Raw genomic sequence first — 21,755 nt, 5'->3', positions numbered from 1 at the left:
ACAACTATGTAAAAAAACACCAAAACAGATTCTTTCATTTTAATGGACATAACCAAGTTTATTTTTCATTAAAATGGAAATTCTGTCATTAATAACGTAGTTATTTGATTCATACCTTTAAGCTTTTTAAATTAAGCTAAACACGAATGTAGATTTTGTTTTGATGTAACTGATGCTCACAATATAAAGTCAATAAAAAGTTTAAACGTTAAAGCCCCGAACGACAGGAAAGAAAGTTTTATTAAGTGCTTTGCACAAGTTTTTTAAATTTAACTTTATTAAGACCCTAGTGCAGGCATCAGATTTGAAATTTAGTGGTCTGATAAAAGTGTATTAAAACAATTTTAGTCAGTTTAAACATTTGTTTGGACCCAACTATCTCACACTATGATAGGATATTAACACAGAAGAAGAAAGAGCTTTAGAAACACAGAAGAACAGTGACACACATCATTCAAATAGAAGATGTAAATAATATAATAATACCTCATTTTTGAAAGAACACAGTATACAATATAAAAATGCCTCACAGTAAAGAGTCGGGATTTATGATTAAGTGAATATTTAATTTTTCTCCACTTTTAGAAACCATGTTTGGTGTCTGTCGATGAGGGACTGTGTTCAGGTAAATGATGTGGAGAGTGTTTGCATATTGATGAGCTGCTTCAGTGCTCTGAGAGTGTTTATAGTGCTGTGACTTTAACACTTCATCACCATGACACATCACAATCTTCATCAACATGATCTTCATCATCTGCTGTTTCTGGACTCTCAAGCGATAAACCAAGGTTTGTAACTCATTCATCTTCTTCAAATACTGTCCTATGGTCCAAGTTTTGACTTGATTTTCTTCTTGTTTATGTGATTTCAGAGCAGAGGACAGATCACAGTCACTCAGAGAACACCTGAGAGAGGAGAAACAGTCAGAAACAGCTGCAAACCAGTTTAAATGTGGCTGAATATAGTCCTGAAGTTCACCACGTTACTATTCAGCCTCTAAGCTGGTACTTACAGAAACCTGGAGAAGCTCCTAAACTCTTGGTTTATCAAACAATAGACCGCTACAGTGGAACTCCATCTAGATTCAGTGGCAGTGGATCTAACAGTGATTTCTCTCTGACCATCAGTGGAGTCCAGACTGAAGATGCTGGACATTATTACTGTCAGAGTTATCACAGTGGTGGTGTGTTCACACAGTGATAAAGAGTCGTACAAAAACCTCCTTCATTCAGAGTCTCAGAGACTGAACTGAAACTATCTCTCACTCAACAGAGCAGAAACACAGATATGAAATAAATATAATTTTTCCTGAGCTTCAACAATGATTTTGAAGATAATTTGAAATTATTTTGATTTAGTCATAGTTTCTTACATCTCTGTTCACTTCACTTCACATCTATATCTGTCAATGCATTTCTACAGAGCCTGATAATTATACAATCATACTGTAAACTGATTCATAAAGATAGTTAGTTTAGTTTATTAATCTTTCATGAATTTTCTGTTATGATCGTCATAATTAACTGTTTGAGGGCAGAAATATCACTGAAAGTGTTAAACACTATTAAACATGATCAGAATCTGTTCAGTAGCTTGTTTTCATCGATGTATTGAAATTAATACTGAAATAAAGCCCATTAATTATGTCTAAAGTGTTCATAAGATAAAATACGGCAAGCTTAAGACATGAGAGGAATCTTAGTCTGCGATTTTTACTCTTTATGGGCAGTTTTTATCTCTTTAAACAGTTTATGAAGTTTATTGAGTCACGTATGAGTTTTCTAAAACTAGCAGACACACTTCATAAATGCAGAAGCGAAAGCGAATCTGTTCCAGTTGAGAGCATTAAACCAATCAAACAGTGTTTAGTGATTGTGACGCTCTCAGAATAGAGCAGCTCCGTCTCCAGAGACCATGTTCAAAGCCCAAGAGCTTCAGGTCACATTTACTGCTAAACGCAGCTGTTCTCAACTCTTACAATCCATCAACAGCAGCTGAAAGTTTAGTGAAGGAAGGACACGCTGAAACACAAATGTAAGGCGTTCAGAAGCTTTATTGAACGAACAGCAACGGCAGCAGATGGAAAGAGCGCTTGAGTATTGAGCTGTAAATCTGCTGTGAATCCTGCTGCTCTTCACTGGAGAAACATCAGCACTCGGAGCTCTTGAGGAACTCTTTCTCTTTTGATCTCCTCCTTCGTGTGTTACTCTGCAGACCAAGCTCTTGGCGTTTTCCCAGCGTGCTTTGCTGAGGCTCAGGACGCTGCTGCGGCTGTAGAGTCCGTCCCGCTCGCTCTCTGCGCTGGTCTGAACCCCGTCGCTGACCTCTGACCCGTCCAGCGTCCAGCTCACCTGCGCCCCCTGTGGAGAGTAAGAGCTGAGCAGGCAGAGCAGTGCTGCTGAGTCTCCAGAGATCTGCAGAGAAGAGGGAGGCAGCAGAGACACGGAGGGCTTCACTGCGGGACCAGCTGAAACACACAAACACACACAACACTCACTTCTTCACAGCTCACACACTATCTTCACTTTACTGTCCTTCATATAACACACAAGTATTCTCCATCAGCTGAATAAATCAACACTATTAAGAAAGTGATACTTTAATGGTAAAAGACTGTAAAAATGCAGTGAAAACCTGTTTATCAGTTAATTGTAAGTCATTTTACTAAACATAATAATCTAAGAAATATAACTGGATATTAAATGTCGTTTTACGATACTGTTACATTTTTGGAAGTGAAAAGAAGTACATTTTACACATTTATTTTTACAGTGTATCAAGTATAAGACACTTTACGCTGTGTTCATAAATATATCACTTTTCTGAAGGAAACATGACACGCTGTAAAATGTGTGCTGATTTCTTTCTTTCTAAAATAACATCTCTGATAATTATATTGTGAAACTTTCATAATTGCTTATTTCAGGATGTTATTAATTTGAAAACAGTCAACATTTAGGATGTTCGTTCACATAAACACAATTATGAATAAATTTAATATAATAATGCATTTAATAGTTTAAGATATTTATCAACTGAATGAATTTTGGACAGTAATGAAATTATCTCATGTCTGTGTCATCCAGCTTTTGTTTCATGAACTAATTGAAATGAAAGATCATCCTAATTATGTTAAATTGAAATATTGAAAAATTATCATTTAATATGAACTACAGCTTAAAATGGAAAAGATGTGGAAGAAATCAAATATGACTTACACCTGATACACTTTTGAAAATAAAGTTGCTTCAAAGGTTTTTTCGCAGCGAAGCCATGAAAGAAAAATCAGTTTTTAAAGAACCATCTCTTTCTTACATTTTTATAATCTGAAGAACCTTATTTCGACACAAAGAGCGTTTTGTGAGACAGAAAGGTTCTTCAGATGTTGAAGGTTCTTTAAGGAACCATTTAATCAAAAAGGTTCTTCTATGGCATCGTGAAGCAGCTTTATTTTTAAGAGTGTATAGCAGACAACATTTGATTAAATGCACTAATTGGTGAAATCTATCAATAAAACTTTTACATTAAATGAGATGTAAATAAATCTTCTTTGTCATATATTTTTAATAAATTAAGAATATTGTTTCCAAAAGTTCTTAAATGATCATTTAACCTCTTTTAAAACACACACATTATATATTTATATTAAATAATTAAAGAAAGACTTACTTCTGATCACCAGTTTAGTTCCTCCACCAAAAGTGTACCACAGTGTTTTATTCTAGAGAAAGAGTCGTACAAAAACCTCCGTCACACTCAGACACACACACACACACACACACACACACACACACACACACACACACACTGATATAAGACTCAACATCACACACAGATTACTGAACTAAAGTCAATTTCACTAAAACTGACTCATTATTTCTGAATGTCTCTAAACTAGGAATTAAATCCAAATCTTTAATATAATCAGAAGTTTATAATACAATTTTTCAAAGTAATTTTAATGTGTTTGATGACCTCTGACCTCTGGGATGACCTTTGCCCTCTCATGGAGTTCACAGTAAAACACTTGATTCTCTGAATGATTCGTTTCTGTCACTGAATCGTCAGAAAGCATCTAGTCTGAAGCAGAGACTCACTCAGAACGATAAATGACTCATTTCCAGATTTCTAAAGAAGTGGAAACACACTCCACTGGATCATGAGACTAAAACACATTTCCAGGCTCAGTTTTCATCTTCACGTCTGTTTCGCTCCAGGAGGGTTTTTCCAGAGAGTCACTTTGCATCGACACATGCTTCAGCGCTCCGAGTGTTTATAGCGTTCAGACTCAAACACTTTATAACACACCGCTGTTTACCACGGTACAAAATGAATCTCTTCAGCAGCTTCATCTGGATTCTGACAGCTTTTATTCCAGGTAACAGAAGAGAAAGATGCTCATTTCTGACTCTTTAATGTTGATTTCATTTGATGAAACACATATAATGTTGTTGTCTGCAGCATCCAGAGGAATCACTGTGACTCAGCCTGAAGTTCTGCCTGTTTCTGAAGGACAAGACGCCACTATAACGTGTAAAACTGAACCTGGGATATATAGCTGGGGTTTAGCTTGGTATCAGCAGAAACCTGGAGAAGCTCCTAAACTCATCATTACTGGAGTAAATGATCTCTATGATGACAGTTTCAGTCGATTCAGTGGGAATGGAGAAGCAGAGGGACCGATTTCTCTCTGACCATCAGTGGAGTCCAGACTGAAGATGCTGGACATTATTACTGTCAGAGTTATCACAGTGATGGTGTGTTCACACAGTGATAAAGAGTCGTACAAAAACCTCCTTCATTCAGAGTCTCAGAGACTGAACTGAAACTATCTCTCACTCAACAGAGCAGAAACACAGATATGAATTAATATACATTTTCTTAAGGTCCATCATTACTTTAATATAATGCTAATGTTTTTTTTAGATCTTGTGGTTTATCTGTTCTACTCTCCACTCGCTCGTTTTTCAATCAGCAATATTTTAAACGATATATATTTTTGCCTCATTTTTTTCTTCTTTCCAGTGAAACATTCTGCAGCAGATTCCAAAATGTTTGAGCAGGACACAAAAGATGTTGCTGCCGAATAGTTTATTCATCATCATCCAGTCCAAAAAGCCGCTCAAGTCTCACACGACCAGTATTTAGACTTTACAACCGTCTCATCAGTCCATCAGCAAAAGTAAAGCTGTTCCTGTTCAGAGAGTCACCCGATCGAAGTCTGAGTGTTGGATTTTCTTGAATATTAAATGAAGTATAAAGCATGCTCTTTCAACACACTTTATCTTATTAAATATATCTAACACTATACAGTGTTTGTGAGCTTCAGGCTGTTTCTTCATTTATCTGAAGTGTTTTTCATGGTCCACTGAGTGAAGTTATTTATTTTTATGGTGATCAACGAAGCGATAAACGTTTGGTGAAATATTCTGATAATTGGGTACAAAAGATTTAAACTATAGAAAACATAACTTATGTATGGCATGTCTACTATAAAGGATTAATCTATCAAACATGAACAAAAATACAATTCAGCAACCAGAAATCAGAGTTGAAAAATATCTGCAGGCTTTCAGTAAATATCAAGTATTTAGTAAAATAATAAGTAAAATATTAAGTGGTACCAAAAGGACAAATAATGTACATTTGATTTTAGGGTAACTTTTTAATTAATTTATTTGTTTAAAGAATCTAATTATGACTTAATAAAAAGTAAATAGCTGGAGCTCTGAAAAGTCATAAAAGTTATGAAGAAATAAGATATGATTATGGTTCACAACCGCCAAGACAAATCATTACAAGGTCGATTGCTAAACACTCATTGTGAACTAAACATACAATTAAAATACATAACTAAAATGTGCATATCTTCAATATAGCCACAAAGCGTTTGACAGTCGATTTTTGTATGAATAATATTAAATGATGATTGACTTACTGCCAACAACCAGTTTGGTGTCGCTAAAACTAATAGAGCAGTTGAAGAAAAACCTCCTGAACGCTTCACTAACTTCTCAAACACACACCAACAAACAAAGCAACCTTCAGTTATGATTAAATTCATTTGATTCAGTGATTCAGAGACAGGTGTGTGATGATCCTCATGTCTGTACAAACCTGCAGAATTATGCATGGATATAACATAAAATATATGATTGAACTCATGTTTCAATCCAACTAAAGTCAAACAATCTCAAAGTCTTGCAGTCCAGAGTCAGGATAAATATATTGTTGTAGATTTCTTTGAAGTGAACGGAATAATGTCATTCAATATCAGCCTGGCTATTAGAAGATCAAATCATTAAAAGATGAATCAGTAATTGTGTTTGGTGTCTGTTGATGAGTGACTGTGTTCAGGTAAATGATGTGAGAGCGTTGATTGAACCCTGTATTCAGTGCTCTACATTAATTATACAGTGCTGTAAACAATGTTAAAGACTTGCATCACCGACAACACAATAATCTTCATCAAAATGACTATAAACATCATCTTCATCAAAACTATAAAAGCGTTTGCTTAAGGTTTGTGGAGTAAATTGATTTCTTCAAGTATATGGTCCAAGTTTTGACTCGATTTTCCTTCTTGTTGTGTTTTCAGCTAGTGTTAGAGGCCATTTTATCAGCGCTCACTCAGAGTCCTCAACAACAGCAGAGAGCAGCAGGAGAACTGAGTCAGAATCAGCTGCAATAAAAAGTACAGATGTGTATAATGATAATTTCTGTGGACATCGTTTAGCCTTTTACTAACGTAAACCTGGAGAAGCTCCTAAACTCCTGATTTATTTATCTTAAATGTAGTTTCCAGTCAAGAACTCCATTTAACATTCATGCATGTGTGGATGCTTAAAGTTCATATTCTCTGACGATAAGTGGAGTGTGCTTGTGTGAATGTATTACTGCCTGTGAGTATTCGTGGTCAGTGTTCACACAGTGATAAAAATTCGTTTAAAACTTCCTTCATTCATGGTCTCAGAGATTTAACTCAGAAAGAGCTGCTCAGAGTTCAATTTTAAACATCTTCACACATCCGCTCAAATACAATGTATAAATGAATCCAGCTTCTTTTTAATTTTAACTTTCTTTCTCAAACAGTTCCATTGACTCTTTTGATATATCTTTGTTTATTATTATTATTTTAAAGTGAACAGATTGCATTTGACACGGAGCTAACAGTTTGAACTGAGCTCAAGTTAGTCGATTACCAAACTGAATCTGTGAACTGAAAGGATTGTAAAGTCCCTTAAGTTTGAATGATTCTTTTCCTATTAATTTGTATTTCCTTTTTGCATTTTGAGTGAAATTTATGTGAGACAAACCCTTCACTGAACTTTTCTTTTGTTGTTTGAAAATTGATGCACAAAAATAAGACTATTTCATGGGTGAGTTGAATCAAAACCAGCATATCCACCCAAAATAAATTACAATATTGTACATTGATTTTAACAAAATGTAATTTCTCTTTTATTATGTGTTGTCTGAAAGAAAACACTTTCCTACTTTTATCAAATTTTCTGAAAAAGATTCTTCCAAATACATCTTTTTTCTCTATAAGAAGTAAGTTTATTAATAGTCAGAGAAGAGGCCCAACCTTTCTCTCCCTAAATGAAAAACTATTTTCTGTAACTACAATCATATCATATGTTATAGGTTCTTTACTTTAAACTGAAGCGGCAATGAGATTAAACCAACCAAAACTGACCGTTTCTAAAGTAAAATTCAAAAGTTCTGCAGCATTTTGGGAGCCTTTACAGATACAGCTCCAGCTTGACCTGCGACCTCACAAATGACCTCTGACCTCTGCTACAATGAGCGATTCTGTCCAGTTTGAACTTTTGTTGGACTCCTCCGCAGTACGATGAGAAATAAAATAATTTTATCTGGCGACGACAAAAACGACTATATCTGTTTTTTGAGTCTGGGATTTGAATGAAAATGAGGAAACCTCATCTTTCATGTAAGTCAAAGTGACTCAAGTCACAGAATCAATTATATATAATTTATGAAAGTAAGTGAAATAATATTTGCATCATCAGGATGTGTTTCTGTCAGAATAAAGCAGTAATACCAGAAACACTTCAAATAGCTATTAAACATCAAAACACTGACAGATGAATGATATGTGTGTCATGCATATTTATCTTCAAATTTTACATTTGAGATTTATCTATCATTTACATCTGAGGTTTATCATTCGGCTGCATTTGGAAATGTTTCTGTTACGGTCATCTGCAGGTGTTTTTATGCTCCATGAGAAAACTTTGTTTATAAAATGAAAGACCTGAAATTAAAATGACCCACAAGATCACAAATGATGACAGCGGACACTACCTTACTTTGACTGTTATCAGGTTTATGTGTTATTAATAAAAGCATGAACCGGAAAAAATCAAACTCGGAGATTCAGAGACAGGTGTGTGATGATCCTCATGTCTGTAAAACCTGCTGAAACCATGGATTTGACATAAAATGAAAGAATGAACTCATGTTTCTATCCAACTTTTCATCAAACACGTCTCATAGAGAGACCCAATAATATACTAAAGATATTAGGTTTTTTACTTAGAAGTGAAGTGTCTAATATCATAAGAAAACCTCGTTCTTAGCTTCCAGAACGATAACATCATGTAAAGACCACTGAATCACTGTAATTGTGTTTACCATAACTCTGTTGATGAGTGACTGTGTTCAGGTAAATGATGTGGAGAGTGTTTGCATATTGATGAGCTGCTTCAGTGCTCTGAGAGTGTTTATAGTGCTGTGACTTTAACACTTCATCACCGACACACACAACAATCTTCATCAACATGACCTTCATCATCATCTTCATCTGGACTCTCACAGCGTTTGCTCAAGGTTTGTGGAGCACAAGTTCATTTCTTCAAGTATATGGTCCAAGTTTTGACTTGATTTTCACTCATCATCAAATAATACAATACCAAAAGTTCTTGTTGTGTGTTTCAGAGTGTAGAGGACAGATCAGCGTCACTCAGAGTCCCTCAACAACAGCAGAGAGAGCAGGAGAAACAGTCAGAATCAGCTGCAAAACCAGTACAGATGTGTATGGTGGTGATCGTTTAGCCTGGTACTTACAGAAACCTGGAGAAGCTCCTAAACTCCTGATTTATTTAGCAAACCGTCTCCAGTCAGGAACTCCATCTAGATTCAGTGGCAGTGGATCTAACAGTGATTTCTCTCTGACCATCAGTGGAGTCCAGACTGAAGATGCTGGACATTATTACTGTCAGAGTTATCACAGTGGTGGTGTGTTCACACAGTGATAAAGAGTCGTACAAAAACCTCCTTCATTCAGAGTCTCAGAGACTGAACTGATCCAGCAGCTGCTCAGAGGAGGATCTGAAATAACTCTGTTGTCTTTCTTGTTTTTGCTCGTTCTTCTTTCATTCTGACTCACTTTAGGGAGAAGAGTAGATCTCTGAGGTTTTGATTGGATGAATTTCTAAACTTCAATTCAGTGACAGAAACTCAGTTTCAGTTCAATAACTGAAGAATGGTTCAGGAAAGATTCACATGAAGAGCAGATGATGTCTGACTTTTAAAACTGCCATATTATGTCTTTCTCAATAAACCCAGCATTGAGTCTCAGTTACTGTACACTACTGATGAAAACTTTCAGATGACCCATACACACATCTAACATACACACGCACAAATATAACATTTCTACATATGAAGTATTTTAACTAATGAAGTAAAACATACGTAAAATTTATTCTAAATTGGGACAGTTTAAAATATTACCATCATTTTCTCAAATACATGTCATGTAGATCTATCCATCTGTCCATTTGATTGCAGTTGTTTAATAAATGTTCATATATATGGTTGATACATAGTGTACACTTTGACACATGCAACACTGAAAAGGTCACCATCGCTGCTAGTACGGATGAAGACACTATCTTCTGACTGACTGAAGGAGTGGAGCGGCAGCAGAGAGAAGAAGATGCTGAAGGATACAGCCGCTTCGGATCGGGAAGTCTTCTGAAGATAAGCCGTCGTCCTGAACGGTTCCTTTCATTTCATGGTGGAAGGACATGACCATCTTCAGAAGCCGAGGGGACATCTGATCCTGCGCAGAAGACTGAAGAGACCTTTCCTGCTGACCGGAGTTTACATGAAATCAACAGTGATGTTGTGTTCACACGCTGATAAAGAGTGATACAAAACCCTGAGTCAGAGACTGAACTGATCCTACAGCTGCTCAGAGGAGGAGCTGAAATAACTTTTGTCTTTCTCTCAGGTTTTTGTCTTCTTGCACTGTCAGCTCAGATTCTGACTCTGTGTAGGGAGAAGAGTAATGCTGGAAACTGGACTTACATTGATGTAACTTGGAATAATTAGATTTAATATGACTGTGAGAGGAGGGATAGGTCATAGCATCATTTTAATAATTTTCTCGGCCTTATGTCACTCCAAACCCATAACTCTGAGGAGCACAAACAGATCTTAAACTTCAAGTTCAATGACTCTTGTTTTCACAGTTCAATCTTGACCGTTGTGCTCATTCATTTAACATGCTTGACATAAAGAGCAGTTGATGGCGCAAAAATTTAAAGTACTACAAATGTATATTTGTGTCAGCAGTTCAAAAAATAGTTACTGTTGAAATCTCCTAAAATGGTTTCATAAAAATATGTACCTCTGAGCACTTTTTGTGCAACACTGATCTTGCTCTTAGAGAAGAACTGCATGTTTGACCTCAGTTTCAAAGAAAATGTCCACTGAGCGGAGCTATAGATTTAAAATTGATTTTGATGATATCCTTACTAAATTTGTTCTTGTAGATTTATTCAGAGTTCAAATGAATGATGACAGTTTTGAACAGTTAATGCTCTATCATGCTCTATATTCGCACTTCAGTAGTTCAACCCTCTGTCTGAACCAAAGCATCATGTTAGGACAGTGATAACTGCTGGCAAAACTGATATAAAAACACAATTGTTACTTAGTTTGTACCATTTCAGTCTCAATGATGTAGATTTAAACTGTTTTTCCCATCAATTATTATTATGTATTATTGTATGTCTCGCTCAAAAGTGCAGCAATTTACATTTATATATACATATTCATATAATATTATTACTGGCTGGACATGTAGAACTTTTTTATGGGTTTAATATATGTATTTTATTCAATATAATGTTGTATCACTTTAATATAGTAACAATATACATCATATTTCTGTGCAAAAAAATCTTTTGTCTTTTGAGAGAAATATAAAATAGATATGAAATATATTTATAACGTTACAAAAGATTTTAAATAAATGCTGCTCATAAAAGGGCTCTGAAAATAAATTTAGTATCACAGTTTCCACAAACATATGAAGCTGCACAATATTATACATTAATAGTCAAGAAGTATTTTGAGCATTTGAGCATCTAAATTCTTTTCATTTTCATTTCATTCAAAATGCTGCCTAGACGCCGTTTTTACCAGCTCTGTAATTTGTTTCTGAATAAACTGATGACATTTTCTAAAGACCACGTAAATCTCGCCGATGTTGTCCGTCTTTGTTTGCATAGAGAGTGTTTTTTACATGAGACACACACTTCTGTGCTCGTACATGTGTTTATAACGTGATGTTAAAACTTCACAGATTTTCACTAGAACTGAACCTGCAACCAACAAAATGACTTTCACCCCCATATTGATCTGGGCGCTGGGTATTATGTCGAGCTGTTGGTGTCAGTAAATAAGTTACGTAAAGTCACTTACTTATTCATTGATGTGAAGAAAGTTGTGAATGTGTTTGTGATTTTTAATCTTTCTGATTTGACAGAATCTATCGGGCAGGTGACGGTGAGTCAAGTCCATCTGAGCTGCTCGCTCAAACTGGACAATCAGTCACTGTGACCTGTTCATTTAACACAGATCCAGCCTGCTGTTGTAATGGAAAGCAGTGTCTTAGCTGGTACCTTAAGAAACCTGGAGAAGCTCCTAAACTCCTGATTTATGGAATAGACACCGTGGTCAGAACTCCATCTAGATTCAGTGGCAGTGGATCTAACAGTGATTTCTCTCTGACCATCAGTGGAGTCCAGACTGAAGATGCTGGACATTATTACTGTCAGAGTTATCACTATATCAGTGGTTATGTGTTCACACAGTGATAAAGAGTCGTACAAAAACCTCCTTCATTCAGAGTCTCAGAGACTGAACTGAAACTATCTCTCACTCAACAGAGCAGAAACACAGATATGAACTTAATATCAATTATGTTGAGCTTCAACAATGATTTTGAAGATAATTTGAAATTATTTTGATTTAGTTATAGTTTTTTACATGTTCTCATGTCCACTTTATATTTTTCAATCATTGTTATTTCATTTTATACAGCCTGATAATTTTTTCTTAAAATAAAATACTCAATCGTAGGATATTTCAAATTTTTCATATTTTTAGGAGACTTAATAATGTCATGATAATGTAAAACCTGGAAATATTTGTCTTATTTGTCATTTTGAGACACAGATATATATAAACATAAGAAAAAAGACATTATGAAATATGAAATATGGCATGCTTTCTCGAGGTGTGTTTATTTCTAAAATATTTGATCAGTGTATTGAATTCCTTGATATATTTTAAGAAGCCTGTATCATGTATGTGTTTACTTTTAAATTACAAAATATAATATTAATCAGAATCAACATGAATCCACATCTTTAAACTGTTTATGAAGTTTATTCAGTTTTCTAAAACTAGCAGACACACTTCATAAATGCAGAAGCGAAAGCGAATCTGTTCCAGTTGAGAGCATTAAACCAATCAAACAGTGTTTAGTGATTGTGACGCTCTCAGAATAGAGCAGCTCCGTCTCCAGAGACCATGTTCAAAGCCCAAGAGCTTCAGGTCACATTTACTGCTAAACGCAGCTGTTCTCAACTCTTACAATCCATCAACAGCAGCTGAAAGTTTAGTGAAGGAAGGACACGCTGAAACACAAATGTAAGGCGTTCAGAAGCTTTATTGAACGAACAGCAACGGCAGCAGATGGAAAGAGCGCTTGAGTATTGAGCTGTAAATCTGCTGTGAATCCTGCTGCTCTTCACTGGAGAAACATCAGCACTCGGAGCTCTTGAGGAACTCTCTCTCTTGATCTCCTCCTTCGTGTGTTACTCTGCAGACCAAGCGCTCGGCGTTTTCCCAGCGTGCTTTGCTGAGGCTCAGGACGCTGCTGCGGCTGTAGAGTCCGTCCCGCTCGCTCTCTGCGCTGGTCTGAACCCCGTCGCTGACCTCTGACCCGTCCAGCGTCCAGCTCACCTGCGCCCCCTGTGGAGAGTAAGAGCTGAGCAGGCAGAGCAGTGCTGCTGAGTCTCCAGAGATCTGCAGAGAAGAGGGAGGCAGCAGAGACACGGAGGGCTTCACTGCGGGACCAGCTGAAACACACAAACACACACAACACTCACTTCTTCACAGCTCACACACTATCTTCACTTTACTGTCCTTCATATAACACACAAGTATTCTCCATCAGCTGAATAAATCAACACTATTAAGAAAGTGATACTTTAATGGTAAAAGACTGTAAAAATGCAGTGAAAACCTGTTTATCAGTCCATGTATAATATATATATATAACAATCTAAGAAATATAACTGGATATTAAATGTCGTTTTACGATACTGTTACATTTTTGGAAGTGAAAAGAAGTACATTTTACACATTTATTTTTACAGTCTATCAAGTATAAGACACTTTACGCTGTGTTCATAAATATATCACTTTTCTGAAGGAAACATGACACGCTGTAAAATGTGTGCTGATTTCTTTCTTTCTAAAATAAGTATCTCTGATAATTATATTGTGAAACTTTCATAATTGCTTATTTCAGGATGTTATTAATTTGAAAACAGTCAACATTTAGGATGTTCGTTCACATAAACACAATTATGAATAAATTTAATATAACAATGCATTTAATAGTTTAAGATATTTAGCAACTGAATGAATTTTGGACAGTAATGAAATTATCTCATGTCTGTGTCATCCAGCTTTTGTTTCATGAACTAACTGAAATAAATGAAAGATCATCATAATTGCGTTAAATTGAAATACTGAAAAATGATCATTTAATATGAACTACAGCTTAAAATGGAAAAGATGTGGAAGAAATCAAATATGACTTACACCTCATACACTTTTGAAAATAAAGTTGCTTCAAAAGGTTTTTTCGCAGCGAAGCCATGAAAGAAACAATCAGTTTTTTAAAGAACCATCTCTTTCTTACATTTTTATAATCTGAAGAACCTTATTTCGACACAAAGAGCGTTTTGTGAGACAGAAAGGTTCTTCAGATGTTGAAGGTTCTTTAAGGAACCATTTAATCAAAAAGGTTCTTCTATGGCATCGTGAAGCAGCTTTATTTTTAAGAGTGTATAGCAGACAACATTTGATTAAATGCAATAATTGGTGAAATCTATCAATAAAACTGAAATTTTACATTAAATGAGATTTAAATAAATCTTCTATGTGATATATGTTTTAATAAATTAAGAATATTGTTTCCAAAAGTTCTTAAATGAACTTTGAACCTCTTTTAAAACACACACATTATATATTTATATTAAATAATTAAAGAAAGACTTACTTCTGATCACCAGTTTAGTTCCTCCACCAAAAGTGTACCACAGTGTTTTATTCTAGAGAAAGAGTCGTACAAAAACCTCCGTCACACTCAGATAAACACACACACACACACACACACACACACACACACACACACACACTCCAGCAGACACACACACACACACACACACACACTGATATAGGACTCAACGTCACACACAGATTACTGAACTAAAGTCAAATCATAAATTAAATCCAAATTATTAATATAATCATGAGTTTATAATAAAATCAAACGTATTTCTCAAAAAGTAATTTTAATGTGTTTTGATGACCTCTGACCTCTGGGATGACCTTTGCCCTCTCATGGAGTTCACAGTAAAACACTTGATTCTCTGAATGATTCGTTTCTGTCACTGAATCGTCAGAAAGCATCTAGTCTGAACCAGAGACTCACTCAGAACGATAAATGACTCATTTCCAGATTTCTAAAGAAGTGGAAACACACTCCACTGGATCATGAGACTAAAACACATTTCCAGGCTCAGTTTTCATCTTCACGTCTGTTTCGCTCCAGGAGGGTTTTTCCAGAGAGTCACTTTGCATCGACACATGCTTCAGCGCTCTGAGTGTTTATAGCGTTCAGACTCAAACACTTTATAACACACCGCTGTTTACCACGGTACAAAATGAATCTCTTCAGCAGCTTCATCTGGATTCTGACAGCTTTTATTCCAGGTAACAGAAGAGAAAGATGCTCATTTCTGACTCTTTAATGTTGATTTCATTTGATGAAACACATATAATGTTGTTGTCTGCAGCATCCAGAGGAATCACTGTGACTCAGCCTGAAGTTCTGCCTGTTTCTGAAGGACAAGACGCCACTATAACGTGTAAAACTGAACCTGGGATATCAGGCTGGGGTTTAGCTTGGTATCAGCAGAAACCTGGAGAAGCTCCTAAACTCATCATTACTGGAGTAAATGATCTCTATGATAACAGTTTCAGTCGATTCACTGGGAATGGAGCACAATATGGGACTGATTTCTCTCTGACCATCAGTGGAGTCCAGACTGAAGATGCTGGACATTATTACTGTCAGAGTTATCACTATATCAACAGTAAAGATGTGTTCACACAGTGATAAAGAGTCGTACAAAAACCTCCTTCATTCAGAGTCTCAGAGACTGAACTGAAACTATCTCTCACTCAACAGAGCAGAAACACAGATATGAATTAATATACATTTTCTTAAGGTCCATCATTACTTTAATATAATGCTAATGTTTTTTTTTAGATCTTGTGGTTCATCTGTTCTACTCTCCACTCGCTCGTTTTTCAATCAGTAATATTTTAAACGATATATATATTTTTACGATGCCTCATTTTTTCTTCTTTCCAGTGAAACATTCTGCAGCAGATTCCAAAATGTTTGAGCAGGACACAAAAGATGTTGCTGCCGAACAGTTTATTCATCATCATCCAGTCCAAAAAGCCGCTCAAGTCTCACACGACCAGTATTTAGACTTTACAACCGTCTCATCAGTCCATCAGCAAAAGTAAAGCTGTTCCTGTTCAGAGAGTCACCCGACCGAAGTCTGAGTGTTGGATTTTCTTGAATATTAAATGAAGTATAAAGCATGCTCTTTCAACACACTTTATCTTATTAAATATATCTAACACTATACAGTGTTTGTGAGCTTCAGGCTGTTTCTTCATTTATCTGAAGTGTTTTTCATGGTCCACTGAATGAAGTTATTAAGTTTTATGGTGATCAACGAAGCGATAAACGTTTGGTGAAATATTCTGATAATTGGGTACAAAAGATTTAAACTATAGAAAACATAACTTATGTATGGCATGTCTACTATAAAGGATTAATCTATCAAACATGAACAAAAATACAATTCAGCAACCAGAAATCAGAGTTGGAAAATATCTGCAGGCTTTCAGTAAATATCAAGTATTTAGTAAAATAATAAGTAAAATATTAAGTGGTACCAAAAGGACAAATAATGTACATTTGATTTTAGGGTAACTTTTTAATTAATTTATTTGTTTTAAGAATCTAATTATGACTTAATAAAAAGTAAATAGCTGGAGCTCTGAAAAGTCATAAAAGTCATGAAGAAATAAGATATGATTATGGTTCACAGACGCCAAGACAAATCATTACAAGGTCGATTGCTAAACACTCATTGTGAACTAAACATACAATTAAAATACATAACTAAAATGTGCATACCTTCAATATAGCCACAAAGCGTTTGGCAGTCGATTTTTGTATGAATAATATTAAATGATGATTGACTTACTGCCAACAACCAGTTTGGTGTCGCTAAAACTAATAGAGCAGTTGAAGAAAAACCTCCTGAACGCTTCACTAACTTCTCAAACACACACCAACAAACAAAGCAACCTTTAGTTATGATTAAATTCATTTGATTCAGTGATTCAGAGACAGGTGTGTGATGATCCTCATGTCTGTACAAACCTGCAGAATTATGCATGGATATAACATAAAATATATGATTTAAGAGTCATGTTTCAATCCGACTAAAGTCACAAATAATCTCAAAGTCTTGCAGGAGAGAGTCAGGATAATATACTACGGTTGGCCTTGAAGACGAGAATGATGTGATTTAATATCAGCCTGGCTATTAGAAGATCAAATATTAAAAGATGAATCAGTAATTGTGTTTGGTGTCTGTTGATGAGTGACTGTGTTCAGGTAAATGATGTGGAGAGCGTTGATGTAACCCTGTATTATAAAATACATTAATTATACACAAATAAACAATGTTAAAGAAATGCATTAATGAGAATTAACTGAATAGTGTGTAAAAACTATAAAAAAAAAGAAAAGAAAACTATAAAATGTATGTTAGTTGTATGTCAGTAAATTGATTGACGTATCGGTGATCATCCAATTGCGTTAGACTGGAACAGAAGCCCCGCCCACCACGTTAGCCGCTAGTGTTAGCCGCCATTTTAGTTTCTCTCCGTGAGATTCATGAGACGAGCAGCAAAATAACTGAAAAAAAGAGCTAAGGGGATAAAAATTCACTTTTTGTTGTTTATTTTCTGTGGTGAGTTCACATTTTCTAACGCAAATGGCTGTGTGTGCGCAAACTCCAGTTCCTTAATCTTAAATGTAGTTTCTCACGAGTTAAGAGAAGTCTGTTGTTTAACAGTAATGCATGTGTTAGAGCTTAAAGTTCATATTGTGTAACGATAATTATGATGTGCTTGTGTGAATGTATTATTGCCTGTGTTTATGCGGGTCAGGTTTTTTTCCCCCTGCTGGAAATTCGTTTAGTTCAACGCGCTTCATGATAGCGAGTTAATTTAACCTCAGAAAGAGGAAGAAGAGTTCAATTTTACTTTTCTTCCAGCGATTGCTCAAAGCAATGTATACTTTTTGTGGAGCTGTTTTTCTTCCTTTTAACTTTCTTCATACCAAACTTTTCCGGCGACTCTTTTGATTCAGATTCAAAGGAACCGAGTTTAATGAACAGACTGAACTGAGCTTTTTTTCTGCTTTGACTTGTTGAACCAAAACTATTTGGACCGAACAGTTTGAACTGAATCGAAGGAATCGGTTTACCAAACTGAATCTTTGAACTGAAAGGATTGTAAAAGTCGATTTAATTTGAATGATTCTTTTCCCTGTTGAATCTGTATTTCCTTTTGTATTTTGAGTGAAATTTATGTGAATCTACAAAGTGTTTTCACTGAACTTTTCTTTTTGTTGTTTGATAGTCTGATGTTCTTGGGACTATTTCATGGTGTGAGTTGAATCCAAAACCGTGTGCACCCAGATTAGCGTCTAATCTTGTACATTGATTTTAACATGTTATGTAATTTCTCTTTTATTATGTAATATCTAATTGCTCTTGTCAATTCTGTCAATTTTCCTACTTTTATATTTTCTGAAAAATATTCTTTCAAGTACATCTTTTTTTTCTCTATAAGAACTTGAGTTTATTAATAAACGCCTCCCGAGTCGAACCTACTGGTCCCTAGATGAGCAACTACTGCCTGTAACTATAAATTAACACAGATGTTACAAGTTCTTTACTTTAAACTGAAGAGGCAATGAATTAAATTCACTAAATGACCGTTTCTAAAGTAAAATTCATGACTGCGTCTACAGAGCCTCCAGATACAGCTCCAGCTTGACCTGCGACCTCTGAGATGACCTCTGACCTCTGCTAAAATGAGCGATTCTGTCCAGTTTGAACTTTTGTTGGACTCCTCCGCAGTACGATGAGAAATAAAAACCGGTATCTGACGACAACGTCATCTGTTCAGTCTGGGAGGTGAAGAAAATGAGGAAACCTCATCTCTCTGTAAGTCAAAGTGACTCAAGTCACAGAATCAAGAGTCAATCGCTGAAAGTAAGTGAAATAATATTTGCATCATCAGGATGTGTTTCTGTCAGAATAAAGCAGATCTTCATCCTGTAATACCAGAAACACTTCAAATAGCTATTAAACATCAAAACACTGACAGATGAATGATATGTGTGTCATGCGTATTTATCTTCAAATTTTACATTTGATTTATCTATCATTTTATCTCTGAGGTTTATCATTCGGCTGCATTTTCTTGTTTCGTTACGAATCTGCAGGTGTTTTTATGCTCCGCCGAGAAAACTTTGTTTATAAAATGAAAGACCTGAAATTAAAATGACCCACAAGATCACAAATGATGACAGCGGACACTACCTTACTTTACTACATCAGGTTTATGTGTTATTAATAAAAGCATGAACCCGGAAAAAATCAAACTCGGAGATTCAGAGACAGGTGTGTGATGATCCTCATGTCTGTAAAAACCTGCAGAAACCATGGATTTGACATAAAATGAAAGAATGAACTCATGTTTCTATCCAACTACAGTCAAACAAGTCTCATAGGAGAGAGTCCCAATAATATACTAAAGATCTTGTTGTAGATTTCTTTAGAAGTGAACGGTCTAATATCATTCAAAACCTCCTAGCTTTTAGAACGTATAACATCATGTAAAAGATGAATCAGTAATTGTGTTTGGTGTCTGTTGATGAGTGACTGTGTTCAGGTAAATGATGTGGAGAGTGTTTGCATATTGATGAGCTGCTTCAGTGCTCTGAGAGTGTTTATAGTGCTGTGACTTTAACACTTCATCACCGACACACACAACAATCTTCATCAACATGACCTTCATCATCATCTTCATCTGGACTCTCACAGCGTTTGCTCAAGGTTTGTGGAGCACAAGTTCATTTCTTCAAGTATATGGTCCAAGTTTTGACTTGATTTTCTTCTTGTTGTGTGTTTCAGAGTGTAGAGGACAGATCAGCGTCACTCAGAGTCCCTCAACAACAGCAGAGAGACGAGGAGAAACAGTCAGAATCAGCTGCAAAACCAGTACAGATGTGTATTATCATAGTGCTTTTGGACATTATTTAGCCTGGTACTTACAGAAACCTGGAGAAGCTCCTAAACTCCTGATTTATTTAGCAAACCGTCTCCAGTCAGGAACTCCATCTAGATTCAGTGGCAGTGGATCTAACAGTGATTTCTCTCTGACCATCAGTGGAGTCCAGACTGAAGATGCTGGACATTATTACTGTCAGAGTTATCACAGCACTGGTAATGGTGTGTTCACACAGTGATAAAGAGTCGTACAAAAACCTCCTTCATTCAGAGTCTCAGAGACTGAACTGAAACTATCTCTCACTCAACAGAAGGTTTTCAAATATTTTCAAATGACATTTTCAAAAATGTTTAAAAAAAGAGGGCAATTAAACTGAACATTACTCGCGCTCAACACAATAGCAACGTTCAGGAATTAAACTAGGCATCCCCACACCAATAAACATTCCGTAAACTTTTCAATCACCAGTTCACAAAAAGCTGCAGAGCATCTAGTACAATATTTAGATCTGCGCTTGGCTCGTCATTTCTGGTCTTGTTTTCTCCATGTTCCTGGTGGCTTGTCTCTTATCGCCCTCTCCTGGACAACACTCACCACCTCCTGCATTTGGAGTGGCTTAAAGAAAATTAAACGTAAAAAAAAAAAATTAGGTTTGAAAACGTGAGGGTTAGTTGGTGGTTGAAAATGTGTATAGCACTTGTGGTTTCCTTAAGAGTCCCAACGCTCACTCCGTCGAAAAGAATAAGACTCAAGTCAACCCCGTTGTTACAAAACGAAACAAAATAACATTTATTGAACATGCATCCAACCTAAACTCGTTACACTCGGGGAATATCGGAATAACCCAGCCGGACGAGCAGTTGAGGAACTCTGACGTCCAGCAGCTAGCAAGGGCTCTCTGAAAAATACTGATGCTAAACAGGAAGTGTGTGTTCATGACAGGAAACGGAAAACTCCCCAAAGCTCCAGAGGGAAAGGCTAAATCAATATAGTGTGAATTAATCACTTACCTCTCGCTCTAACGCACAGACACACAAGAGTGAGACTAAACTTATGATACACCATAACGACGACGATGATGATGATGATGATGAAGATGATGATGTCATCTGCATGCCACCGATTCTCACTTCGGTTTCCTTGATTGGCAGCCGGTATGTGGATGAATGTCTGAATATATGTTTTCACGCTCGTTACAAAATAAAAAAAACGGCGTCTTGCTAGAACCCGAAGCATCTTAGAAACATTCTACTCAGGTTAGATTTTTTTTTTTACACTCGCATATATCCCATTCATTCTGCATATAGATCTCGTAAGTGACAGATAAAAAAACAAAAAAACACACACACACACACACACACACCAACCTGCGCACGTTTCCTCTGAATGATTATCGGTGATGAGTCATCGGTAACGTCGCTATTTTAACATTCAACGAGGAAATTACAGCATCATCGTGTGCGGCAAACATCAGCCGATTGAAAGCGAGTGTCCGAACAAAACCGGCGGGATGGGGATTGTTCTGTCCGGCGAGGAAGGACAAAGTGGAAAGACGGCGAGAAAGACTCCTTGCGGGCGAGAGACTCCACAGCAAAGCTCCACTGATTAAAGTGCATTAACATACAGGAGAGGATTCGTGAGGAAACCGCTGCGGTCCGCTCGACAGAGAGTGTGTGTGTGTGTGTGTGTGTTTAGTAGTCCTCCACCCAGCCGTTCTCCTGGATGAAAGCGTCGATCACCTC

At 36.2% G+C, this 21,755-nt stretch overlaps 1 protein-coding gene, 1 long non-coding RNA gene and 5 gene segments (V, D, J or C); 4 read left to right on the top strand and 3 right to left on the bottom strand.

Annotated features, from left to right (window-relative positions):
* Positions 1-2,035: 2,035 nt before the first annotated feature.
* On the bottom strand, positions 2,036-4,075 carry LOC122330184. The segment is given in 3 exon segments: positions 2,036-2,467; positions 3,670-3,721; positions 3,983-4,075. Coding segments are annotated over 3 exon segments (464 nt in total).
* A 65-nt stretch (positions 4,076-4,140) lies between these two features.
* On the top strand, positions 4,141-4,547 carry LOC122329713. Its single transcript, XR_006247946.1, has 2 exons — positions 4,141-4,378; positions 4,462-4,547. It is a non-coding gene; the product is annotated as an uncharacterized LOC122329713 (long non-coding RNA).
* Positions 4,548-8,683: 4,136 nt separating this feature from the next.
* On the top strand, positions 8,684-10,139 carry LOC122329707. The segment is given in 2 exon segments: positions 8,684-8,853; positions 8,962-10,139. Coding segments are annotated over 2 exon segments (366 nt in total).
* A 2,834-nt stretch (positions 10,140-12,973) lies between these two features.
* The window catches only part of LOC122329696, a 603,783-nt gene continuing 595,001 nt past the window's right edge, over positions 12,974-21,755 (bottom strand). Inside the window, 2 exon segments of the V gene segment in view lie at positions 12,974-13,403; positions 14,615-14,652. Coding sequence covers positions 13,087-13,403; positions 14,615-14,652 — 355 coding nt within the window.
* LOC122329698 overlaps positions 15,172-21,755 on the top strand; it is a 610,329-nt gene continuing 603,745 nt past the window's right edge. The window contains 2 exon segments of the V gene segment in view: positions 15,172-15,330; positions 15,414-15,727. Coding sequence covers positions 15,282-15,330; positions 15,414-15,727 — 363 coding nt within the window.
* Positions 17,590-21,755, top strand: part of LOC122329697 — a 601,685-nt gene continuing 597,519 nt past the window's right edge. The window contains 3 exon segments of the V gene segment in view: positions 17,590-17,681; positions 18,749-19,838; positions 19,917-20,238. Coding sequence covers positions 19,790-19,838; positions 19,917-20,238 — 371 coding nt within the window.
* Positions 20,779-21,755, bottom strand: part of stub1 (STIP1 homology and U-Box containing protein 1) — a 5,486-nt gene continuing 4,509 nt past the window's right edge. For both annotated transcript variants that reach the window (XM_043226160.1, XM_043226159.1), the window contains exon 8: positions 20,779-21,755. This exon is cut by the window's right edge and continues 75 nt beyond it. In XM_043226160.1, the coding sequence (XP_043082095.1) occupies positions 21,705-21,755 (51 nt within the window). In that variant the 3' untranslated portion in view covers positions 20,779-21,704.

The sequence above is a fragment of the Puntigrus tetrazona genome, chromosome 24, assembly GCF_018831695.1.
Source record: "Puntigrus tetrazona isolate hp1 chromosome 24, ASM1883169v1, whole genome shotgun sequence".
NCBI lineage: Eukaryota > Metazoa > Chordata > Actinopteri > Cypriniformes > Cyprinidae > Puntigrus > Puntigrus tetrazona.
The sequence above is the reverse complement of the archived record's forward strand: the minus strand, read 5'-3'. Positions and strand labels throughout refer to the sequence as shown.